General features: G+C 40.9%; 1 protein-coding gene across 41 annotated transcripts; it reads left to right on the top strand.

Annotated features, from left to right (window-relative positions):
* znf740a (zinc finger protein 740a) lies at positions 1-24,654 on the top strand. Of its 41 annotated transcripts, XM_031567715.2 has the most exons (28): positions 15-108; positions 585-932; positions 1,523-1,720; positions 2,009-2,203; positions 2,857-3,003; positions 4,242-4,368; positions 4,469-4,552; positions 5,392-5,475; positions 6,142-6,225; positions 6,919-7,002; positions 7,545-7,628; positions 8,083-8,166; positions 8,613-8,696; positions 9,135-9,218; positions 9,661-9,744; positions 10,028-10,111; positions 10,567-10,650; positions 11,136-11,219; positions 12,130-12,213; positions 13,347-13,430; positions 14,207-14,290; positions 15,125-15,208; positions 16,016-16,099; positions 16,730-16,813; positions 17,325-17,408; positions 18,154-18,237; positions 19,909-20,027; positions 21,728-24,654. In XM_031567715.2, the coding sequence occupies exons 3-28, from the start codon at positions 1,649-1,651 to the stop codon at positions 21,899-21,901; spliced, it is 2,514 nt and encodes an 837-aa protein (XP_031423575.1). In that variant the 5' UTR covers positions 15-108; positions 585-932; positions 1,523-1,648; the 3' UTR covers positions 21,902-24,654. The 41 variants fall into 41 exon arrangements, with proteins under 41 accessions (XP_031423577.1, XP_012691812.2, XP_012691827.2 ...); XM_031567717.2 differs by lacking the exon at positions 585-932 and having other exon boundaries at positions 1-108; positions 1,523-1,693; XM_012836358.3 differs by lacking the exon at positions 585-932 and having other exon boundaries at positions 1-108.
* Positions 24,655-27,227: the final 2,573 nt, after the last annotated feature.

Below are 27,227 nucleotides of genomic sequence, written 5' to 3'. Positions count from 1 at the left end.
CAGCGCCCTCCCCGGGGAGCACTTCCGGTGGCGTTTCCTGTGTTTGTAAACTGAGAAAGGCTGGAACTCGGGCGACGGCATAAAAAATACAACGGTTTTACATCAAAGGTAAGACCATCGACTCATTTTCTGTAGTTCTTACATTGCATATTTTTTGAACTATGAAAGTTACTCCTACATATTGATGAAATAGATAGGACCTGTATTTTAGAAAAGACCCCGATCCCCCACGACTCGTAGACAAGGGGAGGGGGTGTACGCAGCGACGAGCGTCTTTATCGGGAGATCTACGTTATTTCACTTCCACAGTGATATTGGTTTGATTCTCATTTTGGTCGCTGTTAGTGTGATTGTATTTACGTTTGCCAATCATAGATATTTAAAAATGTGCTGCATGATCTGGCATTAAAATGGATTGCGATTTAGATCCGATATGGATGTGTGATTTATGCGTGGGAGCAAGGGTGGCTAGCTAGTATGGCTAGTACATCTAGCTAGCCAGCTCCCCTACGTTTGAACCGCTAGCCTTTTGACGTTGGAAATGCTAACGCTCGCTAGCTGATATTCCTCTTCTCTGAATGCAGGTTTCCTTCACAATGACGGAGTAACGTTAGACAACTCTGGATCGAGTAGGATATGTATATGAACACATACGTATATCTGAGATCGGTAATCCATCATATCTATCATTTTATTTAATTTGTATACGTTTTGACGAACGTGGCATCGATTTTTTTTTTTACCAGGCGAAATCATCTTTGAGCTAGTCGGCTAATGGCCTGTCAGCAAGTTAGCTATGCTAGCTAGCTAACTTGGGATAGCTAATATTAGCCGTCTGCCCTTCCTAATAGGAAAATTACGGTCTATACACAACCGAAGAAAAACAAGGAATTTACTGTGTATTACTTCGAAATTGTGTTGAATTACGAGAGGTAGGTTTTATAGATTTGCATTTCAGGGACTTTACGCAAATTGTTGAAACGAATAAAAAGGTGAAGTCTTTGGGTGTAGATAACGTAATGTGAACAGAAGGCCTTTTGCATGAATTAGACCTTGGTGAATTTTCCATGGAGTAACGTTAGCCTACGTGAGATAAAAATTCGCAGAATTTAACAATGTTAAGTTACTCCATGGTAAAAACAGCAATTGTATCATCTTTGCAGATATAATGGCCTTGAAACTTTGATGCATGTATTATTTGGCTTTGTAGTTGCAGATGAAATGTTTCCTTGTTTATCAAAGAATAACCCGAGGTCATTGAGATAAGGCTGCTACACACTGCCAGTGGCTGTTCTTGTTGCCAACTATGACATGGGTCCCTTTTCTGTAAAGAATATTGATAATTTAGAGAACAAAATTATAATTGTCTTTTTTTTTTTTAGATACACTGAGAATTGGGTTTTCATTTTTTGGGTGCAACATGATAACACTATTTTTTAAAAGTGGAGCTCCATCTAGTTCTGTTAACGTGAGTGATGTCCCTTACTTGTCTCTGTCATCACTAACACTCAGGATTTTACAGGATTTTGGTACCAGATGATTGAAGTGGGTGTGGCCATTTGACAAACAGTCCATCCTGAGTGACGGCTCCTTCAACCACCTTGTCCCCACCCCTTTCCCCACCCTCTCGCACCCGGTGTCCACTGCGATGTCTCACCTGCCTAGCAGCTCAGTCCGTGACCATATGAAATGGGTCTGTCCTCAACTGTCCACAAACTATGTAAATGAATTGCAGTGACGCATCGAAATACTTTCAATATACATCATACCTTTGCTATATATACTACATTAGTTAATAATTTGTGCCATACTAAATGCATTTTGAACCCATAAATCTCTACCTAAGGACCCCTTATTTTTGTCATTTCTTAATGTTAATTACTTTAAACCACCCAAAAAAAATCAGCACATTTCTCTTGAGTAAATCTCTAGTATCCTCATCTCAATGGCTCGCTTGATGGTAAAGGTTGTCTTGGCTGAATTCTACCCCTTATGTGACTTCCTTTAGGCCGGGTTGCTTGGCTGTGAAGCAGTTCTCTCCAGCATGGCTCTAATGCAGGCTAGCTCCATGGCCGGTCCCAAGAAGATGATGGCACCATTGGGTCCTTCCCCTGGGCATCACGGCCCGGGACAGAGGGATATTCAGGACCGTGGACCTCAGGGTCCCATGGTTCTGCCACCTGGAATGAACTGTCCGCCACTGGTTAGGAAAACTCTGGGCTTCTTGGGAAGAACAAAAATGAGATGGGCTTTGATGGTTGAACTCTGATAACGTTGCTCACATGGAGAGACAGGGAGAAGTTGAAATCGTCATTCCTTCTAGGCAACCCAGTTATGGTTATGTCAGTGCTTTTGAAGTGTAGCGGCCCCCTTTAAAAATGCCGAATGGACTCTATTCTTAAAATCGTTTATAGGAGACATGTAGGTAGAGGTAGTAAGATTGACATCACTTGAACTGTGGGAGTGGTAGCTTTGAAAAGTACATTTTAACTTGCATTTAAAAACAAAATAAATGTATTGGTAATGTGTATTTTGTACACTTACTCTGATGTGATGGTGGTAACCTTGTCATGTTAATTCTAGAAAAGAAGTTATTTATACTCAGCTTGAGAGAAAGGGAGATCTTGCTCTTTATTTAGATTGCAGTCATATTCTGCTTGTGCTTTACTGTTTTCTATTCTAGACTCAATCTTCAAATAGAAAATGTACTTTGTGAAATGTACAAATGGTGGTGGGCAGCAGACAATCCATAAGGGTGTGTGTGCGTGTGTTTTTGTGTGTGTGTGTGCGTGCGCTTGTGTGTGTGTGTGCGTGCATATCTGTGTGTGTGTGTGTGTTTGCTCGAATGCCTCACAGCTCCTCCGGAAAGACGGAGAGTTCTCTGCTCCCCGTCTGTTGGATGAGAAGGAAATGAGAGCCAATGAGGACATGCAGCTGAAAAAGAAGAACAGGAAGTCGGGAACACCCTGTAAAGTGAGGGAGCAGGAGGGGAGGGGAGGGAAGGTCAGTGTTTTTCTCTGTTTGACCAGCAGAGAGAATAACATTCTTTGTGTGTGTGTCTGTGTGTGTACGCGTATGCGCGTGCCCCACCATGCCTGCCTTCCAGACTCTGTGTGCCCCTGTGTGAGTGGGGGAGGTGGTAGTTTGGGAGCGTAGGGGGAGGGGGTGGGGGTGGGGCTCTTTGAAAAGGAAAGGGAGGGGAGGAACGGAAGCACAATAACTGTTATTGTGTGTTTGAGGAGGAGCACTCGCATGCAATGCCAGTGGAGCTAAGTGTTTAAGTTAACCAAATGTTTGTCTTATGTTCCACGATTGTGCTATTTTAGAATTTCACTCATCTGTGAAGACATTTGCAACCAAAACAAAAAATATTTTTTGGGGGGTTTGTCACAGGAATAGCATTTTAGACCACAGTCTCTATATGTCACAAATGTATTGCCATTTGGCATTCAGCTACACATACAGAATAATACGTTTAAAACACGTTTTGTTATGGGGAGCACTTAAGTACATAGAATGTCAGTAGAGATAAAACTGTGTTAATTATCTTAGTTTAATGAAGTCATTCATTTTAGATGCCATTATGCGACCTAATGTGGTCCCACAGGTTGTGTAAATGCATTCTTGGCATGGCAGTCGATTAGAATACTGGCACCCTGCTGAGGCCAGGGACTTACTGCATCCATATTTTACATTCTGCTTTTAAATATTCATGCAAACATTCAAGGCTCTGTAAATCTGTGACTATTTAATTGTCAAGAATTGGTGAGAAAAAAAAACCCTGTAAAGCTTTTATGGCCTGCATAATTACTATATGGGTCGTTGCAGTGACAATATGCATCCAAGATTCAGAATTAACCAGCAAAATATTGGCTTAACCTTAAACAACAACCACAGAAGGCACCATCAGTATTGGGATATCTGAGGAGCAAATTTTTTCCCCCCATTATTACATGAGTGCATGTTCAGTTTTGTAAGCTCTTTGCCACAATTCCTTACAGCTAATATACTGTCCGCTGTGGTCAGGTACACTGATCTAGCTGAAAGAGAGTGTGCGGCTGGAGACTAAGAGTTTATGTTTGTGAAACAGGATTCTGCACCACCACAGAAACCGGGTCTGTAATATTCACAGACCAGTGTATCTCATTTACTTTGTTTGTATTGATGGTTGGATGCTTGTTCAGTAGTATTTGTGTGTTTTGTATACGGCTGATGGTCCTCTTGTGTCCTTGCGTGCTCAGGTGGTGGTGGTGGACGAGAATGGGAATTGTCCACTGTCCAAAGTGCAGAAGAACTTCATCTGCGATCATTGTTATGGAGCCTTCAGGAGTGGCTACCACCTGAAAAGACACATTCTCATCCACACTGGTATGTCTAACCATAGGTGTAAATATGTATTTGACACCCTTAAGCCAGACTCAATTTCAGAATGTAGATTCTGAACTAAATTTGGTTCTTCTCGTTTTAGGAGAGAAGCCGTTTGCTTGTGCCATATGTGACATGCGGTTCATCCAGCGTTACCACTTGGAGAGACACAGCCTCACTCACACGGGTATGCCTTCTCTCACCAGTTAGGCCACTTATCATGACAACATGCAAAAATGCTTCGCTGAGTCACCAATTCTTTGAACATGAATTAGTTCAGTGATGATTGTAGAAATTCTAAATTTTAAGAAAAGTTTGACGTTTTTAAAATTGGGAATGATTTGTCTATGTAAAAACAAACAAAAAAAAAACCCAAAAATATATATTTAATTTTTTTTTTACATGATTAGAATTCAGACAAAAATGGGATATGCTGGAAAGAAATGGTATTACACAATGGCATCTGAACAAATCAAAAAGGCAATTGGGCGTTTTAAGATGGGTCAACTAGATTTAGCAGATGACAAACATGACCATAAATTGAAATTGCTTATGAAAAAGTGAAAGGAATGCATTTTGTGGAAAGTTATACTCTGTAAGATGACTTGCATTTTAACATTATTTTTTTTTCCACTAGGACTTTTAATTAATATCCTTGCCATTAGTCCGTTATTTAGCATAGAATTTTAGTTTGTTAAAGGAATGTATTCATAGCAAGTCAGAACTAAGAGATTATTGCATCTGTCATACTACTGGTAGACTGGCTAAACCTCTTTTTTTTTTTTTTTTTTTTTCCCCCCAAAGTTTTTAACACTTTTGTATAGTTTCGTGGAATTTAACTTGGGTCCATTTGCGCCGTGGCTGTGCTCACATTAACGTTTGACTGACTTCTGCCTCAACACATACTGCAGTAGTGCATTTAACCACAGCCTGCAAGTGAACCCACATTCGCCTTCTACTCTTGCATACTATACCTGTTTCTGCTCTGTGTAGACCCTCACTAAAGCTGGTGCTCTGTGCGTTTAGGGGTGAAGCCGTATGCTTGTTCCATGTGCGACATGCGGTTTTTCCAACGTTACCACTTGGAGAGACACAACCTCAAACATACGGGTATGTGTCCTCCCTTAAAAGGCTAATAGGAAAAGTGTTCTTTAGTAGGGGTTGTACTGAACCCCTAACAGTTAATGATGTATGCTGAATGTAGATAAACCGGTGCTTAATATACATTTTTTTTTTTTTTTTTTTTTTTTATCCTAACAAAAACTTTTAAAAAGTTGAATTTTAAAAACAGCTTTTGAAATCTTTGTTAGGATTTAAGTTACAGAAAGTGCTCTTGTTATGTCCAGTCATTACAAGCAGTATCATAGTGAAATATTTTGGGTTGATGTGTTTTTTTTTTTGGCATCGATTTAGATAATTTAATCTAGTTTTGATGGTAGATAACACCCAGCAGTAATGGATGTGACTGGTAGCTTCTTTCAACCAGACCAAAAACAGTGAGTGTCTACACAGAGGGGAAATCCCAGTTGGATGAACAGGCCAGGTGTCTTTCAGCTTAACTTGTTTTAAAAGCACTTGAAATTTTGAAATTCGCAAGTGACTGGATCTGGTCATGGATATACAGCTTTGTTAGCCGTATATAGTTGTGCCATTCAGCTCTGCAAAAGCGCTCACTGCTTTACAGCAAATGGCTAATACAAGTTTAACAGTTTTTATCAGGAATGACTGATCAGTTGGCGAAGAACCTGTAGCTAATAATTTTTGCTCTGCGTTTAGGGGTGAAACCGTATGCTTGCACCATGTGTGACATGCGGTTTTTCCAACGTTACCACCTTCAGAGACACAGCCTCATCCATACGGGTATGAGCCCTCTTTCCTTACCCCCTTGCACTGATGCAACCGGCTGCACAGATGCTATGCTTCTATCAAGCCCTTCCATACCCACCCTCCCCCCGCATTTTGTTCTTTTTGTGTTCGTTCAGTCACCCGCTGATTGAATGTAGTCAAGTGACATTTTGTCTTTCCTTTACTCCTTACTTCCATTCTTTGAATAATTTTTTTTGCTTCTGCAGAATGACAGTTCTGGCAAATTGCTGCTTTTCTCTGCTTTCTCCTCTAATCCTGACGCTTTTGCGGTTAGCTAATTGCCAGGTTAGACGTACCCAGCATGGCATCAGCTCGCACACTTGCTGTTCACTTGTACGCACACTAAAATAGTCCTTTATCAAGCCCGTTAACTTGCAGCAAAATATAGCAATTTTCTTTGGCTGCCACCAGATTTTGGGCTGGTCTAAAAATCTCATTCCCACAAGCCAACATCTTGCAGAGTATAACTTCACTTTGAGTGTCTCCTGCTTCTGCTTCTTCACTCACAAAACTCATCCCATGGCATGTGACTTTCAGGCGCTTATGGAAACTGCATAAATGCGCCCCTTCCAAAGATGTGGGTGTTTAATCTCAGTGCAGTATTTTTTTGTTCTGTCTTTATTTCTTTGCTTACCCATACTGCTAGCTAATGTGTTGATGCTTTGTACATTTACTTTGTACATTTAGGGGTGAAGCCCTACGCTTGTTCCATGTGTGACAGGCGGTTTTTCCAACGTTACCACCTGCAGAGACACAGCCTCACTCATACGGGTATGAGTCCGTCAGTCTTACCCCACGCATCGTTGCAAATAAACAACCCACACAGACGCCACACCAGAGCTCTGTTGCCCACTTCGGACTTTTTTCCCGATTTGCACCAAACATGGTGTGAAGTTGCAGTTATATAAGACAGTACTGCATTTAGGTCTGCAGTAAAGCATCTAGGCTTGCTGTTTTTTTTTGCCAGATGTAGGGCATAAACATGATCAAAGCATGACAATTGGCCTTAAACCAAGACTATTGGTTGCCAGCACTTTTTTCTTATTTGAATTTTTTGGGGAGTTTTCCCTGCAAAGTTACCATGAACTTGGTTCTAAGTCATTTTTTTTTTCTTTTATTGGACATTGTGACGAAGTGGCAACACTGTCTTGACAGTCAACACCTAGCCTAAATTGTATGACTGCAGCAAACTCGAGTTTGGATTTGGTTATTCAAAATGCATTATAAAAAAAAAAAACACATTGTGGCTTTGACAACACTGATAAATCAGTAAAGCTAATATGATTGATTATTTTGGTGCTTTGTGCGTTTAGGGGTGAAGCCCTACGCTTGTACCATGTGTGAAATGAGGTTTTTCCAACGTTACCATCTCCAGAGACACAGCCTCACCCACACGGGTATGAGCACACTCATCTTAACCCTCTCACTCGAGACGTCTTGCTTAAGTTGCTGGACTTTTGTCACCACTGTTGCACAGCCTGATCTTCATAAATCAGTTTAATATTTCATCTCTAAATTAATTTTTAATACTGATTTTTTTTATGTCCCCACACAATTTATTTTTCTCATAGCATTTTTGTGCATGCACAGAATTAAGCAGGCTTTCTGATTTTTTTTTTTTTGTACGTGGTCATCTCACTATTCGTTGAAGGCGATTTTGAATGACATTTCATTCATTCATGAAGTTGCATAGGTAACTTGTTGAGTCAACCCGTAGTATGACTGCATCAAACTCGAGTTTGGTTTTGATAACTCAAAACAGAATTATAAGAACGCACACTGTGGCACTGACAACACTTACAAATCAGTAAATCTAATATCATTTATTAATTTGGTGCTCTGTGCGTTTAGGGGTGAAGCCCTACGCTTGTACCATGTGTGATAGGCGGTTTTTCCGACGTTACCAACTGCAGAGACACAGCCTCACCCACACGGGTACGATTACACTCATCTTAACCCTCCCACTCGAAACATCCTGCATTAGTTAATTGACGTTTGTCACCACTGTTACACAACCTGATCTTCACAGACGAGTTTAATATTTTATATCCAAGTTGTGTTAACAAGGATTTTTTTTTTTGTTCCCACTATTTTTTTTCTATAGCATTTTGTGCATGTTTAGAATTTAAGCAGGCTTTTTCAAATTATGTGTACAAGGTAATCTCATTGTACGCAGAAAAAGATTTTGTTTAACATTTCCCTCATTGATGAATTTGCCTAGTTAAGTAGTGAAGTCAACCCGTAGCATGACTGCATCAAACTCTAACTTGGATTTTGCAACTCAAAACAGAATGTTATAAGAAGTCACACTGTGGCATTGACAACACTGACAAATCAGTGAAGCTAATATCATTCATTAATTTGGTGCTTTGTGCGTTTAGGGGTGAAGCCCTACGCTTGTACCATGTGTGATAGGCGGTTTTTCGGACGTTACCAACTGCAGAGACACAGCCTCACCCACACGGGTACGATTACACTCATCTTAACCTTCTCACTTCGAAACTTCCTGCATTAGTTGCTGGACTTTTCCCGCTTCTGTCTGATCTTTACAGACAAGTTTAATATTTCATCATTATTTTTTTTAACACTGTGTTATGTCCCCACAAAAGTTTATTTCCTTAGCATTTATGTACTTGCACAGAATCAAGTAGGCTTTCTTTTGTATATATTAAGGGTATCTCATTGTACACCAGAGACGTTTTTTGAATATTTCCCTTATTAATAAGATTGCCTAGTTAGCTAGTTGAGTCAACATGTAGTATAATTGTATGACTACTGCAAACTCGAGTTTGGATTTGGTAACTCAAAACAGAATGTTACAAAAAGGCACACTGTGGCATTGACAACACTGACATATCAGTAACGCTAATATGATTGATTATTTTGGTGCTTTGTGCGTTTAGGGGTGAAGCCCTACGCTTGTACCATGTGTGAAATGAGGTTTTTCCAACGTTACCATCTCCAGAGACACAGCCTCACCCACACGGGTACGAGCACACTCATCACAACCCTCTCACTCGAGACGTCTTGCCCAAGTTGCTAGGCTTTTGTCACCACTGTTACACTGTCTGATTTTCATAGATCAGTTGACTATTTCATCACTAAAATCAGTGTTTAAAAAAGATATTTTTTTTTGTCCCCACAGTTTTTCCTCATAGCATTTTTGTGCATGCACAGAATTAAACAGCCTTCCTGAAATTTTATGTATGAGGTCATCTTACTGTACGCCGAAGAAGATTTTGATTTACAACTCACTCAGGAAGTTGTTTAGTTAGCTTGTTGAGTCAACCCGTAGCATGACTGCATCAAACTCGAGTTTGGATTTGCTAACTCAAAACAATATTATAAGAAGGCACACTGTGGCATTGACGACACTGACAAATCAGTGAAGCTAATATCATTCATTAATTTGGTGCTTTGTGCGTTTAGGGGTGAAGCCCTACGCTTGTACCATGTGTGATAGGCGGTTTTTCCGACGTTACCAACTGCAGAGACACAGCCTCACCCACACGGGTACGATTACACTCATCTTAACCCTCCCACTCGAAACATTCTGTATACGTTTCTGGACTTTTGACACCACTGTTACACAACCTGATCTTCACAGATTAGTTTAATATTTCATCTGTACATTTATTGTGTTTAACACCTGTAGTATGACTGCATCAAGCTCAAGTTTAGACGTGGTTACTCAAAGCAGAATATTATAAGAAGTCACACTGTGGCATTGACAATACTGACAGATATATCAGTAAAGCTAATATCATTTATTAATTTTGGTGCTTTGTGCGTTTAGGGGTGAAGCCCTACGCTTGTACCATATGTGATAGGCGGTTTTACGGACGTTTCCAACTGCAGAGACACAGCCTCACCCACACGGGTACGAGCACACTCATCTTAACCTTCTCATTCAAAACATCCTGCACAAGTTGCTGGGTTTTTCTTGCAGCTGTTACACAGTCTGATATTCACAGAGCATTTCAATATTTCATCACAATTTCGTTTTTAAATGCTGAATTTTTTTTTTTTCCCCACGTTTTGTACCCCTATAGAATTTCTGTGCATGCACAGAATCCAGCAGGCTTTCTTAAATTTGGTATAAACCATGGTTATCTGGCTGTACACAGAAGACATTGGTTGACATTTCCCTCATTCACGAGGTTGCCTAGCTTATTCAGCGTGTTGAGTCAACATGTAGTTGGATTGTATGATTGCAGCATGTTTTAAGTTTGGATTTGGCAACTTTAAATATTGAAAAAAAAAACAGGCATTGATATCACTGACAAACCAGTAACGCTGAATATCATTTATTATTTTGGTGCTTTGTGCGTTTAGGGGTGAAGCCCTACGCTTGTACCATGTGTGATATGAGGTTTTTCCAACGTTACCAACTGCAGAGACACAGCCTCACCCACACGGGTATGAGCACACTCATCTTAACACTCATTCAAAGCATCCTGCATTAGTTGCTGGACTTTTCTCACCTCCGTCACAGTCTGATCTCTACAGATCACTTGTGTTTTAATACAAGATTTTTTCTTTCAACTATAAGGTCACTATTGTGTTTTAATACTAAATTATGAATATTAGAGATTAATTACTTATTTTTTCATTGAAGTTATGTGCATGCACAGAAGTAAGCAGTGTTACTGATATTCTCTGCACACAGAGATCATCTCCCTGTATGCTGAATGTTGGTTGACATTTCCCTCGTTCATGTGTTTACTAGTTGGCTAGTTCATTCAGCTTTCTGTTAACACATACTATAATTGTATGACTACAGCAAACTCGAGTTTGTATTTGATAACTTAAAAAAAAATATTTTAAAGTCAGAGTGGCTTTGACAAACCTGACGAATCAGTAAACCTAATATCATTCATTATTTTGGTGCTCTGTGCGTTTAGGGGTGAAGCCCTACGCTTGTACCATGTGTGAAATGAGGTTTTTCCAACGTTACCATCTCCAGAGACACAGCCTCACCCACACGGGTACGAGCACACTCATCTTAACCCTCTCAGTCAAAATATTCCGCAGAATTTGCTGGACTTTTGTCACCATCGTTACAGTCTGGTCTTGACCGATTAGTTTTGTAGTGTAGCACTAAAATAATAATTGTATTTATTATGATTTTTTTTTTTTGTCCACTTTTTTTGTAATCGTAGTTTTGTGCATGCACAGAATCTAGTAGGCTTTCTTAAATTCTGTTTGCAATCAGGTCACAATAGTGTGCTGAAGAGGAATTTGGTTAAAGTTTCCCTCTTTCATAAGGTCTAGTCAGGATATCAGAAAGTGTAGTAGTTAGTGTAGCAGTTAAATTAAGTACACGCATGCAAAGTGCACATGACGTGTTAGTGAAAATGAATGCACATCTGGCTAAGAGATTAGTTTTGTAGCACAAATTGGTAAGTCGTTGGCTAGGTCCGCTAATAGCTGTGTTTACGTGTGTACTTGCTTTGTTTTTTTGCCCTCTAACATAATTACGGGGTGTACTCTAGACCAACTCGATTTGAAGCTCTTTGAAGAACGTATTGTTTTGATTTTAGCTTAGAGGATTGAGACACTAAATTGGACAGGGCATACAAATCTTCCAGCAAAGACAAATTAAACGTTTGAGGTCTAGGAGTTCATGTTTAGATTATATAGCCGTCTGCATTTCCAGTTTTGGCCAGTCCACCATTCAATTTTGCCTTCCAAACCTGCTTAGAACTGAAGCCTGTTTTTAACCTAGGGGTACAATGATTTGAGAAAAGGCCATTAAATGGGAAATTTTATGTTAAATGATTGGGGGAAAATGCTTATGTTATGTGGCAGTAATAAGTGTTGGGACTCCAAAAATTGTTAACCTTAGGGGATGTTGAAGACGTGTACAGCTGACATATTGGTACTCTGTGCGTTTAGGGGTGAAGCCGTACGCTTGTACCATGTGTGACATGAGGTTTTTTCACCGTTACCATCTGCAGAGACACAGCCTCACTCATACTGGTATGTGTCTTCTCACTTTAACCCCCCTAATGAAAGATTGGCCAAAGCAGCGCTGCTGTTGAAAGTCTGTTGTCACCCTCTCCCCTAAACAATTTTGTCTTCACTTTTAATGTCATTGACCATTGTAATTTGAGCATGCCTGTGAAGAAATTAGTTTGTGTGTTTACAGATAGGTAGTTCAGTTTATCATGTTCTTGCTTTTCACATCGTTTAGCATTGAGTTTGGTACTTTGTTGGGAGAGAAGAATGTATCTATGTATAGTTACCACTCCTCAGAACTGGCCTATAATATTTACAAAACATATTTAGCTAAATATGACCACACCCTGTCTTCCATGTGCATTTCAAGATTAGACTGCCATTTACTAGCTAGTCTCTTAAGTTTCTCTGTTTTGTACATAATTTTCTTTTTCTTTTCAAGCCAGATCACAAATTTCCATTTCATAAACTCAAAAGCTAGTCATTGTCAGAAATCGTAGCTTCGAGGGAAAAGTAGGATTTTATATAACCACCCTTTAGTTAGGTATCAGTGTACTGACAATAGCCAGTCTTTACATGGATGCTGCATTAGTATCTTGAAATGTAATTATTTACATTTAGTCATTTAGCAGACGCTTTTATCCAAAGCGACGTACAAGGGAGAGAACAATCAAGCTACGAGCAATAGAGACCTAGTGTAACAATAAATACTATTTTACATAAGAAATAGAAGAAGAAAAAATTATTTAAATGAATAATTATGCAGCAGTCACTTTTATAGTGTTAGCATCTCGGCAGCAGCTAGCCGAAAAGGTGCATAGGAGTTTGTGTTTACTATATTCTGCTTTGGATTCTGTAGGCTTTTTAGAAATGCATGGAGTGTGTAGGTCATTTAGAAATCATTAAAGTTGTCACATAGCTGCTGCAATTTCTTAAAAAAATCCATTGCACAGTCTAAAGACATAGCAAAAAGAAACTGACTAACAACAACATTTAGAAGCAGGTCTAAGCCTGTTGTGTCAAAATAGGCCATTGAGATATTTCAGTCAGCTATTAACAAACATAAGCTTATGTGTAGGAGCCAGAATGTAATTTGAAGTATAGGGGTAAGAGAAAGAACAAAGGCTAATATATTGGTGTTTTTTTGCGTTTAGGGGTGAAGCCCTACGCTTGTACCATGTGTGATATGAGGTTTTTCCAACGTTACCATCTGCAGAGACACAGTCTCACCCATACGGGTATGACTACACTCATTGAATCCTTCCTACAAGGACATTTTTAAATTTTAAGCATGAAAGCAACAAACTCGAGTTTGCATGACCATGTTGACAGATTGTAGACAGGCCACATAGACACATTCAGAACTGTTCCATTAGAAGGTAACTTATGACTAAATTGATATTAAATATCTTAACTCATGTAGGTTATTGGTAAATGTGGATTTATTTGATATGGTGTTTAGATTGGTGAACATTGTTTGTACAGCAATACTGCATTTAGCCCAACATCCCAAATAATCAAAACTGAGGAGACTAAATGTTTTTGCTAGAGTTAAAGCTTCTGAACAGGATGTGCCATTATATATGTCTATATTATTTTACTTTAAGATAGAGTTAATTAGACATATTAATTAGACAGATAGTGCAGCGCTCATTAGTAATAATCCTGAACTCATAATATTTGGTAGGAGATCACCTTTCTCATCTCTGCAGCTAGGCTCTGGTGCTGGGAAGGTCATTTCACCAGATCACCTTTTGTAGATCCAGTCATTTACAAGTCCTAAATCCTAAAGTGAGGCAGAAAGCTAAAAGAAACTGCCAGCTTGTATTAAAAGGCAGCGAAAGATGTATTGCTATTTTGTGGCAGAGCGTTTGCATAACCAAGACTTATGTGAGATGGAAAGGTCAGAGAGAAGTTTGGAGAGACATGAAGCAGAATCTTAGGAGCTGAAGCTGCATAGGATTTAGGGAAGATGGGAGAGATGTTTTCTTACACTGGTGCTCTGTGCGTTTAGGGGTGAAGCCCTACGCTTGTACCATGTGTGACATGAGGTTTTTCCAACGCCATCACCTCCAGAGACACAGCCTCACCCATACGGGTATGAGTTCTCTCCCTGTGATAAGAGGTCTTCTCTGTTTGTTAGGTGATCGTAGAATGGAACAGTTGGTGTTGTGCAAATTTAAGTGATAGGATTTTAAAAACGGCAAAAATGCTTAGCTGTATCAGATGACCTTTTATTAGTCTTTGGTAGACAACTTGCCACAACTTAATGCTGACCCAGTTGCCCCCTTGGTGTTTTTGCACATTCCACAAAAGATCCTGAAGCTACCCTGCTAGAGATGCTAACCCTTTATGTAGTTGTCGGGCTAATGCTATGAGCACTGAGAAACTGAGGTGGTGATTGCTGTGCATTTTTCTATGAAGTATTCCTTATTTATCATGTAATCGCTTTCTTTTTAACTTAATTAGCTTTCTTTACCAGAGAAAAAGGGCAGTCGTTGAAGTATGCACAGTTATCAACACAATAGTCATTAGTTGCTTAATAAGGGAAATGACAAATGTATGGTCTCTAGATCTCACCAGTTTGATATCCATTAGAGAGGAAATGCCACTCAAATGACCAGACATATCCACATGTTAGGAACAACAGGTTAGGAACCCCAAGGAAGTAAATCAGGAGCTAAGGGCAGTAGATCTAATTGTGTATTTTCACTGTAGTCTGAAGTATTTGGAGTTAAGTGTAATAACCTTTTTTTTTTGTTTGTTTTTACATTTAGATTTTAACCAATGCGTATCTGAATTGGCACCCAACCAGCAATCCCACTTAACATGCCAAAAATAAAAACAAATCTTGATTATTTAATGATCTGATTTTAATTTGACTAAGACAAGCAGGAAGATGTTTTCTTACATTGGTACTCTGTGCGTTTAGGGGTGAAGCCATACGCTTGTTCCATGTGTGACAAGCGGTTTTTCCAACGTTACCAGCTGCAGAAACACAGCCTCTCTCACACGGGTAGGAGTTTTCTTTTCTCTGTAACCATTCTTACTGACGACTCTCACTATTTTAGGCATGACTATTGTTTGTTACACCAGAAATTAGCCAATCCCTAGTGTTTGGACCTTCACATAGAACATTAAGATCCGTCAGTCAAGACGTTAAATGTGATTTGGTGAACAGTTCATTCTGATCGGCACGGGCAGCATTCCCCTAGAAGCGTTGTTGTGCTACAACCATTGTAACTGCAAAAGAGCGTGTTTCTCTCTCAGTCCAAACAATCAGCTGGCTGATGGTAGCACAGCAAATCTTTTTGAGAAGTGCTGCCCTGCCTATAGAAAGTGACCTCTTGTTTTTCCCCCTATAAACAATTCTGAGAAGTCAAACACCCTGTTCCCGATGCTAACCGTTAGTTCTTGGGTAGATATCTTGTGTGGCACTGTTCAACACGGCAATAAATTATACTCATGGAATTTATTTCAAAAGATGTTGCCACCTATGCGGGTAGATTGCTGTTGCGGATTTTAACAAAAGTAGCACATTGTGTATGTAGTTGGTCTGTTGTTATCTGGCCTCTAGGTTGTAGTAATTTATAACTTTTGGCAGGAAATAGGTGCCACAGAAATGTGTAAAAAAAAAAAAAAGCAGGTCTAGATTTTCCCTGAAAGTATAGGATTAAGGGCAAAAAGGCTAATTATGCATTATGCTGATGACTACAGTATATCTTGAAGACAAAGAGGTTGAGGGACAAAAGAGTTAATAAGAGTTAATAAGAGAGATTTAGCAAGATGTTACACTGCTTACCTTGGTACTCTGTGCGTTTAGGGGTGAAGCCCTACGCTTGTACCATGTGTGACAGGCGGTTTTTCCAACGTTACCAACTGCAGAGACACAGCCTCACCCACACGGGTAGGACCTCCCTCTCTGTGTTGTCGTCGTTGTTGTTGTTGTTTTTTTTTTTTCCTTAAGGCAAGGTATAAAGACTAATGAGTAAACAGTCAGGACTGCATCAAATTCGAGTTTGGGTTTAGAGTAAGCCAAATCCTAAATTTCATTCGGGATAAAGTATTTATCTAGCTAGCTAGCGAAGCACAAAGTCTTGCAGTAGACCAAACTCAAAATCAATTGGGCTGCGATTCAACACTGTTACAATATGGAATAGATTATCTTGAAATGATTCAGCCCAGATTCAGCACAACAATGTGATTTATAGGTTCTGGGGTAGGTTTGGAATCGTATTTCGATTAACATTAACTTGTTGGTGTTGAAAACCAAAGATAAAAAGAGACCAGGACTGATCACCATGTTACAAAAAAAAAAAAAAAACACGAATTCCCTCAATGTGGACTAAATGTGGCACAAAAAAACAACAATAATATATTGAACCAAATTAAATAAATATTTGATTGATATGAGCTTTTTTTCTTCCTCTATTCTTTGGCAAAAAAAAAATATATATATATATAGACATTAGATTACAAAGTTTAAATGATAAAGCAAAATATTTAATATGCTTATGCTGGTGCTTTGTGCGTTTAGGGGTGAAGCCCTACGCTTGTACCATGTGTGACAGGCGGTTTTTCCAACGTTACCATCTCCAGAGACACAGCCTCACCCACACGGGTATGAGCACATGTTCACAAAATGTCTCTCGGTGGCCCTTGCACACCACGTCCAAGTTTGTTACCCCTCCAAACATCAGTGGACACCACTCTTTGAACGAGTCCTGAAAATTCAAAAACAAAAAACACCTTGTGTATAAATGAAGTCTGAAAGGCCTGAACTCCTCCCTTTATTTGGAGTATGTTTGGAGTGCTTTCCAGTGACTCACCGTAACACAGCAGCGGACTTGGTTTGCAAAGACCTACACAAAATAGATAGTTAACCAAAAAAGGCACTTATAAAACTGTAGCTGTTCTAATGTGCTTGGGGGATTCTGCTTAATGTCTGTGATCTCTAAGAAACCATGCACAAGCTGAATGAAAAGGAAGACAATAACATAATTTGAGGTATAGTTAGTTTCATAATGCAGTTGCAGATAGTTTTTTTTTTCTCTCTCTTCTGTATGTCACTGATGCATTTTAGGAAAAGACGGAGAGAGATGCATGTTTATTTTGGTGCTCTGTGCGTTTAGGGGTGAAGCCGTATGCTTGTTCCATGTGCGACATGCGGTTTTTTCAACGTTACCACCTGCAGCGTCACAGCCTCACACACACGGGTATGTGTCCGCCTACCCCTGTCACATGCACCGGCCACAAAGATCAAATCTCAGTCAATATGCATGCATGCCCATAGAAAGTGGATTTATAGCCAAAGATATTTTGAAAAAATAGTAATTTGGGTCCTTCCTGTTTGAACATTGAATCGTAGTATTGTAGTGTACAGGGCTGGGCAAGATCGAACTCAGTGTAGTTAACTGAGCTGAAAGGAGTACCATGGTGACTGCGCAACATGCGTGAGATCTTAGCTCGTCCTTTAAATGTCACATATTTAACATTCTGCCCACTAATCCCCCTTTTACCTGTGAGTGGTGCCAAAAGATATTTCCGTTGTTCTTACATGCAAGCGAAATGTTTTGGCACCGTTTCATTACCTTAGGCTATATCAATGTGAAATTAGTTTATTATGTAGATATCTGAGAAATATCACTCTAAATAACAGGGCAAATCTCCTCCCATAAAAATAACTAGAGTGGAAAGCAAACGACTGAAACTTTAGTCTGTAAATTTCATAATCATACTAACATCTGAATCGGCTACACCGTTACTTCTAACTCCTATCTGTCAATTTTATTTCACCCCCATTGCAAAAGAGTAGACCTGCGTGTGAACGGAATAAAAATAGTTTCCACAATATCTATGTTCAGATTAGTTGGGTGTGTTATCTTATGAAGAAAAAACCAGGAGATAATATTGTTACCCCATGTCTAGACGCTCACTAAAACTGGTACTCTGTGCGTTTAGGGGTGAAGCAGTACGCTTGTTCCATGTGCGACATGCGGTTTTTCCAACGTTACCACCTGGAGAGACACAGCCTCACTCACTCTGGTATGTGTCCGTTTTATCAAGGAGACGGTCTAGACTGTGCCACATTTTAGTCCAAATACAGTGGGTGGTGTTGAGTCTCATACATCCACCATTGACTGGGTATTGGGATTGGGAAGATCAAAACAAAATATATTTAAATAAAATGCTCTAACAAACTCGAGTTTGGGTATACGTCATCGGGCAGGGTGTGACTTCTAAGGAATTGTTTTAGTCATCCGTAGGACTGCTACTTCCTCAAAGGGTTCCCCCTCTACGGTGACTCGGTGTGAATGCATGGTGGCAAGTTCATGCACGCCAGTTTTCATAGGAGAACAGCTCAGTTTCCAGTTTTCTCTGATCAGACAGAGGGAGTCCGGAGAAGGGGGAAGACCTTTGGAGAATTAGTCACATTTATTTGTTTAGACAAGTTTTGCTGTTTGCCTTTCTTGTTCTCAGAAAATTAAACCTGTCTATGCCCAATTCATCCAAAAAGCATAGAGTAATTAAGTGGTGACCTTTTGAATGCCACTGTCTAGTTATACATGAATCATAGAGCTGTTCAGTGTATTGTCTTTGAAAAGTGTGTGTCATGAGTAGAAAAGAATGACTAATGACGCTATTTTGTAATGCCTTTCTCTTTTCTTTTTTTTTTTTTACAATTGGGAAACAGAAGTTGTGCAGCGTTAGGCTCTGTGGTTAATATCTTATGTTGATTTTGATGCTGATCTTTTCAGATTTTTAAAGCGCATAATGGCTTAAATAATTCCTCTATAAGATGAGAAGGGAATATTTTCTCATATTACCCACAGACCTTGTATTTTCTGTGCAAAAAAGTATGTTGGCCTGTTGTAAAAAAAAAAAAAAAAAAAACTATTCTCCAAGGAAAGCACTGTGTGAACCCATGTGTAACCCTTAGGGTTGGCCTGCTCCAAAAAACACTGAATGATCACTGAACAGCTCTATTGGATGTTGTCGTACTAACTGGTATTGTCTTGGTTTTCTGTCCTGTGTGGTCTTGAGTCGTGTTGTCAGCTTTGGAAATGCAGCCTACCTCCACACTCATCAAAGTATACCAAAATACAAGTTGATATTGCTGTGTTCTGTTCTTATGTCTAATTTAATACTTGGCCTGACAGACCAATTAACCTGATAACTGTAATATTTCAGCACATAAATGAAATTGAGCGATGTCGTTGGTCCAGTGAGAAATGCATAAACATGCGATTTGTTGTTTTTGTGCGTCATAGAAATGAAACGCCTCAGGACAAAAGATATGCATTCTGAAGGAACATTGAAAACCTTAAGTTCCTTGTTCACAGTATCCCTTGTGCATTCTGCACATCTTGATTCGTAGCTTTATGGATGATCATCATATTCGCAATCAGAATAAAAAAAAAAAAATCAAGTTCATTGACCATATTAGATTTAGAACCATTTTTATGCTTTGACCGCAAAAAACTGTCAGATTGGGTAGCGTCTCAACCAGACAAAAACAACCAATAATCTCATACCCCTGAGGAGTTCAGAAGACAGGTTGACGGAGACTAATAATGGATTAGATGGTATACTTTGATGATTGCAGTCAGGCTGGTGCATGGCTAAGAGAGTGTGTGTGTGTGTGTGTGTGTGGAGACGTGGTGGAGCCATTAGGTCTTGGGATTGCATTGACTTGTTGCCCCTTGCACTCTTCAGGCGAGAAGCCGTTTGCCTGCGACATGTGTGACATGCGATTCATCCAGCGCTACCACCTGGAGCGACACAAGCGCGTGCACAGTGGAGAGAAGCCATATCAGTGCGAACGCTGCCAGCAGGTGTGTGGGAACGCACACCTTCATGAACACACACACTAACATGAACACACACACTTTAATATACACGCTCACATACACACGCACGCTAACACACGCACCCACGCTAACATACACACGCACGCACACACGCTAATATACACACACACCCACTCATGCGTACACTCCCAAGTTGCACAACTTTCACACCAACTTTCACACCAACTGATGCATGTGATTAGAATAGGCAACTGAGTCATCACATACACAAACACATCTTTTGTGATCTTCTACCCTGAACGCTACGCCATTGTCTAAAGTTGTTTGGTATTTTCTTGCGTCTCGAAGCGCGAGTCGCTGAATTCTGAGGTTTCACACAGTCCCTTCCCTGCCCTTGAAGCTTGAAATAATCACAAGAGAATTTAACGCTAACACACACACACACACACACACACACACACACACTCTTCCCTGCCCTTACTCCCTGAGAAGCCTGAAATAATCACAAGAGAATGAGAGCGTTTAAGGTTGCCAGCTGAAATCCGGGAACAGTGCTGCCAGTACTGGCATGTTAGGGGGATGTAACTACCTCCAAATTATAGCCCACTGTCAGTCAAGGCAGCTGCACATACATGCAAAAAGCCACATTTCATCTGCCTGTTTAAACCAGTGACGCACACACACACACACAGAGAGAGAGAGAGAGAGAGAGAGAGAGAGAAACACACACCACCCCATTGCCTTCTCCCAGTGTGAGTCTTGCCAAGCCCTTCTGCATCTCCTCTGCCCACGTCATCTGGTGCAGAGCCAGACAAACAGCCTTGCTGCTGCTGCTGTTTCTCTGAGCCTGGCCGGCTGTTTCTCATGGCAGCCATCACCGCCAGCACTCCTCCGCATCCTCCTTCTCTCTCGTCGTGACTGACTCCTCTTCTGCTCACATGCCTCAGAAAAAACAAAGCTGCCTGTTTCTAACCGGCGATATTTTTGACACGCATGAAATGTGTGCATGTGTCCACGACTGCCTTGAGGTTTACAGTTCGACTGTTAAAATGGAATGAAATGTACGCGCTCTCAGTCCTGTTTTTAATTGAGAGGGTTTTGACCTGGAGGCCAGAAGCCTTCCCTGAGGCACCCAGTAAGAGTGGACCTGGCTGTAATGGAGCTCAGGCCAAATGATGAGAGACAAATGGATGCGTTGATTTACTCAGAGGGACCCTTATGGAGTAGCACAGGAGTAGCACATACACACTCACAATCGCATGCAGATGTCTGTGTCCTTTGTGGTTTAGAAATGGGCACATGCTATTGCTGGTTAAGGCGATGCAGAGTTAAACTGCTTATTTCCCAGCTGCGCTCGCTCTCTCGCGCTCCCCCGCTCGCTCGCTCTCTCTCTCTCTCTCTCGCTCTCTCTCTCTCCCTCCCACACACCAATGCTCTATGACACCGTTACCACCCCCCACACACCTCTCAGATCTAGTCCCATCGCTCTGCCTCTGCCTCATCTCTCCTGGTTGTCTGCTGCGCTCTCTCTCTCTCTCTCTCTCTCTCTCTCTCTCTCTCTCTCTCTCTCTCTCTCTCTCTCTCTCTCTCTCTCTCTCTCTCAAGCACCCACTTGTGGTACAAGGGTCTAATCACATATTCCTTTCTGAAAGCATTTTCTTTTGCCTTACTCTCCTTCTCTCCCTCCCTCTCTCTCCCCCCCCCCCTCCCTCCCTCCTCTGCAGAACTTCTCACGGACGGACCGCTTGCTGAGGCACAGGCGGCTCTGCCAGGGGCGGGGCGTTGCTAAGGTAGAGTCGCAGCCCTGCTGCGAGCCCCGCCCCTACCCGCAGGAGCCGCCTCCTCCCACCTCGGCCTGGAGCCCCCTGCACCCGCCCCCAGGTCGTCTTGCCGTTTGACATTCCCTTCCCCCCCTCTTCACCCCCCTCGCACCGCCATCGGCTCCTTGGAGACCCTGCTGTCCTGGCAACGCTCACCCGTTGCCACCCCAGCAATGAGCTCAGTGGCGCCACTCTGTGGCCAAGACTGAAACTGCAACTTTCAGTCCAGAGGGGGGGAATTTAACCAAGAGAGGGGAGATGTTTTTTTTTTTTTTTTTTTACTTTCTTGTTGTTGTTGTTGTTTTTGGGGAGGGGAGGGGGATGTTATTTCAAACGTATGGTTAGTTTCCTTCCTTCAACTGTTTAGGTTATTTTGTACGTAATCATGGTTCTTTTTCCTTTAAAAGATCATGTTGCTTTCATATAATAATTTGAAATTACTGTCATGTTTTATGGTGGTACTTTTTAAAGGAAGGGAACTAGAGCAGTTGAGAGGGATTTCAGGAGGGACTTGTTGTATCACCATGGCAACGAAGAGGGATGCATAAATATATAACCGGAGTTACACAGAGAACCTATCAAGGAAAAAAAAAGGCATTAATGTCAGTGCCCATTGTAGTTCAAAAGGATAACCATGAATGGTACAACTTTCTAGTTCAGTCAATAGTGTTTGATGACCGTAGTTCCAGCGATGGAGCTTGATAGTGTGAACCCCAGGACTGATCACACGCCCCTTGTATATTTTTGTGTGATGTTCGTGCCGGGTGGAGTAGTGTCAGGAACGGTCACGATCTCGGTTAGATGCCGCCTTTTTCGTCTGCAGCACCACTGATGCGCTGGTGACAAAGGATACGGCGGCGAACACATGGTGGCGGCTCCTACAGAGCTGCCCGCTTTACCCAGATCCCCCCCAAAACGCCCGCAGGATGCCAACTTACGGGGCGATGAAGCGAGAACTTTGCAAAGTGAAAACAAAAAAAAACAAACAAACGCTTGTCTGAGATGGCACAATATTAGCAACGTCCAGAAGTCCTGTCGCTACTTCTGAGAAACACATACGTGAGCCTGTGCTGTCGTTTTTGGGTAACGCTGTCAAGGTTACCACAGCCCTGTCGTGCTTTTTACAGACATTGGAGACAGCACAAGACTTTTCCGAAGTCCCACCACTTAACCGTGTATACAGATCAATGTGCTCAGCCTATAACAAGACATATTCAATCTTGTGGCCTTAGGATGTGCTAATGTTTTTTTCAATATATTTTGTTTTGTTTTTTTTGTTTGTTTTCAATGTATGTTATTTTTACTTTGAAGTTAATGGTGTAATTATCGTTTCACTTAAAATCATATTTGAGATAGTCACTGCCTTTTACAAACAGACAAACGTTTTTTCCAAAGCCGCCGTTGTAACGAAACCTCGCCTACCCTTCTGGCACCTGAACGCTTCAGTTACCACATGGATCATAGAGTAGCGATGCTGCTGTTGTTTTTGTAATTAATATTCTCATCCATACATGTATCAATATTATCTGTCATGGATATTTGTTGGGGGAAAAAAAGAGGACTTAAGAAAGATGGTAACAAGGACTTATCATTTTTGACAGGCAGTGTGATTGGCTACCCTAGTTACTTTTACTTCGAACATCTAAGACTTGTGGGGGTCCTGTACCTGGAAATGATGTAACTTGTCGTCCTTGAGGTCATAACTTTTTCCTATTTGCCTATTAAGTAGTGATGGTGTTGGAGTAACGCTAGCATTGAAACTGTGTTTTCTCTTTTGGGGGGGGAGAAGTCGGCCTTCACGTGCGCGCACCCCAAGACGAGATTCCATTGTAGTCCTTGCCCTCAGTGCTTGTGGTGGGTTTGTGTGTCTAAGAGTTTGCTCTATACCCTGTCACAGACTTGGATGAAGCATGACGGTGCTTCGCAGCCTTGGCTGTGTGGCGCCTTGGCATTTTGAAGGGCACAATGGAACTGTTGGGCAACCCACAGACCGACTATGGGCCAACTGTTACCTCTGGGTCCTGCATGCTGATTTATATCTGATCTGACAACCCCGTCATGTAATCCACAAGTGCGACAAGGGAAGGCAGGGTTGCCAAATCTGTATTTAATCCACTTTTTTTATATATATATTTTAATTATGATTATGAATTTGACAAGAAATGAACTTAAGCTCCTCCTCTTTTAGTTGCATAAATGTAGTAACATGATTCTGTTTTTATTTCAAGGACCTTTTTTTATTTCTAATATGACTTTAAAAACACTGGAGTGATAAGAAAGAAATAAAAAAAAATACAGATTTTTTTGTTTTTGTTATTTTAAACAGAATTAGAGTTTAGAATTTAGACAGAGCCTCTCTTCAACTCGACACACGTGGTGGGCAGAACCAGTCCAATCTTTTGGATGATTCATAAGGGTCTGTGTACCTAAAAAAAATCTATATTTTTTTTCCTCTTGTATTAACTCCTTCCCCCCAGCCCACCCCACCCCAACTTTGATTTTAGTGAACTATATTGATAGTGACATTAGTCAAGAGACCGCGTCTATGGTAGAAAACACAGACTAGTCTTTTTGTTATTCTCATAGGCTTGCATGCAGTTACAGTCATCAGTTTAAGAGCTTATATTGTTTTGTTTTTTATTTTGTGTAGGTGAAAAAAATATTTGCAAAGACATCTTTTCTAATAAAAAAATAATGTGATATCATGATAATTATTGTAAAGAAAAAAATGGGCAAACTAATATGTACCCTTGTGATCCAATTAGTTTTCATTGTATGGAGTGAGGAGAGGGGCTTCCATTATGCAGAAATAAAAATACTTTGTAAAAGTACATTTTTTTTTGTTGTGTCATTACTCTGAAGGAATACTCACATTACACGTTTACACAACCACCCACCCCACCCCAATAATGTTTTTACAACTTGCTCGTATCCATCGGCTTTGCTTCTTGGGTGGAAAAAATGTCCGATCTCAAGATGAGACAAGCCCCTAAAATGGAGGATGCAGCTCCTGCTCATTCCCTTCATCCCCACAAGAAGGTGCTGTTTAGAATCTTGGGAATTATTATCTGATTTAGTTTAATTCCAATTACTTTGCTATCGCACAGTCACAATTGCCTTGCAATAGTAGCCTGATTTTGCTGTGGATGTTATATATTTCTACACATATTGTCATTCCTGTTGGCAGCAGACGGTGTGTCCGTCACAGCTCTCTCCCTTTGACATTCTTCAGCCTGTCACCTCTTGGAGAGCTACAGAGTAATCACAAGTCACTGCCAGCCCAGCGCTGCCGACCTTGTCAAATGGGCATTCTGACGGAATGTGTTCCAGCCGAGTGGCATTCTCACAGCGCTGTTCCTGTCCACAAACTAAACCTCCCAAATCTCATTCCAAACCAAAAAAAAAAAGGCAGTGACCTTGCCTCCAATGTGTCCTCTCCAGTCCATAGACCACTGCAGGCCATTATGGCTAATAACACACACACATCTGAGCTTCATCGCGGATGAGTACTGATGGGGGAGGCAGGGAGACTTAAAATGATTAGAAGGACGGAGAGAGAGAGAGAGAAGGGAGGACAGGACCAAGCCAGGTGTGTCCATTCAGCATAGCCAGCCATCTGTGTGACTCCCAGGGGCTTAGGAGCTTTTGTTCTCTGTTGCTGTTGTCACCTTCAGCTGCAAATGAGGCTTTATGTGGATCTTGTCTCAGGGATGGGCTCTTTAATTAGGGTTAGTTGATAGTGGGGTAATGTTTCATTTTAATTAAGCACACACAAAAAAATTGATGGTTGAGTTGTTACTTTTCACTCAATCTTAATCAATACCATTTGGTTGTAAGGATGATTCTAAGGGCTGTTATGTGATTACGTTTGTGGTGGATATAAAATTGATCATGATTAATAATTGATATAAATGATTTTTAATTTTATAAGTTTAAGGAGTAGGGCTATAGCAAGGGTCTTAGTCTCTTAAAGGTCCAGGCCCCCCGACACTGAACACTGGACAATTTATCAGATGTAGAAAATATAGAAGTTGAAATCTATAGCTATATGCCCCTGTTTAGGATTATTTAGTCTTAAGTAACAACCAAAAGTCTTAATGAAGTTAGGCTTGCAGTTGTCTGCCAATTGTTTTGCAAAAGCACTATTTGTGTTCTTTGATAAATGTCCCAAATGCTGCATTTCCTTATGGAATGATCGCAGACAAACGGCTTCATATCCAGATCTCACATATGGCACACATATTTTATAATCTGCACCCTAGGGCTTGATGATTGTCTTTACAGTCTTTGTCTGTCTTTGTCTCTTTCTTTCTCTCTCTCTCTCTCTCTCTCTCTCTCTCTCTCGCTCTGTTTCTGCTCCTTCTCTCTGAATCTACCATTGATGTCTGATTTACAGCTCTCTGGGGTCCACAAGCACTTAACACAGTCATCCTAAGTGAAGTAGGAGTTGTTCTGGCCAGACGAGGTTAGGGGTGCTCAGTGTGTGGATACATCTGCCCAGTTTCCCTACGCAAAGCGTGCTTTTAGGGTACCAAGACATTACTCTGAGATGCACTTGTGACTCTGACGCCCTCTGGTCCCTGTTCAGAAAAGCGGTTACAGAAGGTTAGAAGGAGTAGTGCTGTTTTTTTTTTTTTTTTAAACCGTCTTCCTTTTGATCCTCATGATAAAAATAATTTTGTCTTTGAATGTTTCATCCAAAGTCTTTTACTGTTCCACGTTCTAAACACATTCCTACTCATCTGTGGATGAAGTCCCTGAGTCTCCCTTTGCTCCACCTGATCCCAGATTCCACTGAAATCCCCCCACGCCACTGTAAATCACCCATAATTCCCTTAAAAGCACCCCTTATCTCCGAGGCTGTCCCTCTCCACCAGGTCAGAGGTCTCCGGCTTGTTTAATGTTTAATAAATGTTTCAGTGGATGTGTTAATGCAGTGATCCGTCAGGCATCTCACAGCTCGTCCGTCCGTGTTAATTAATGACGGTACTTAATGAAGCAGATGTGCTCTGGCTCGGGCTCGCACTGTGGTTCTGCTTCTCCTGATCTCAGTACTGTCCGTCCCCCGTCATCACACACTGCAGTCTGAATGCCTCTACAGAGGTTTTATATAGATAAGATGCGTTTATATAGATACCTTCAAAACCACAGACTTTCTATGGACGGAGTATGGATATTTGCCTAAAAAAATATTTTTATTTCCATGTGCATAAGGGAGTGAAATGCACTGAAGAGTAAATATAGAAGCAGCACTTGTGTCTTGGGACTTCTACGCATTTTTTGGTGAGAATCGTCATTCTACACCAGCTGTTTCATTACAATAGCTTACAATAAATCTCAATGGGTCCTGCAATGGTCAAATAAACAGGGGAACTTATTATAGTCAGTGCTGTATCACAAGGAT

The sequence above is a fragment of the Clupea harengus genome, chromosome 5 (genome assembly GCF_900700415.2).
Source record: "Clupea harengus chromosome 5, Ch_v2.0.2, whole genome shotgun sequence".
NCBI classification, from domain to species: domain Eukaryota; kingdom Metazoa; phylum Chordata; class Actinopteri; order Clupeiformes; family Clupeidae; genus Clupea; species Clupea harengus.
This window is presented reverse-complemented; position numbering and strand designations above follow the sequence as displayed.

Coding starts and splice junctions, on each gene's coding strand:
- znf740a (XM_012836358.3), top strand. CDS start 1,649: ATGTCTCACCTGCCTAGCAGCTCAGTCCGTGACCATATGAAATGGGTC. Junction 8,697..9,134: donor ACACAGCCTCACCCACACGG/GTACGATTACAC, acceptor TTGTGCGTTTAG/GGGTGAAGCCCTACGCTTGT. Junction 11,220..12,129: donor ACACAGCCTCACCCACACGG/GTACGAGCACAC, acceptor CTGTGCGTTTAG/GGGTGAAGCCGTACGCTTGT.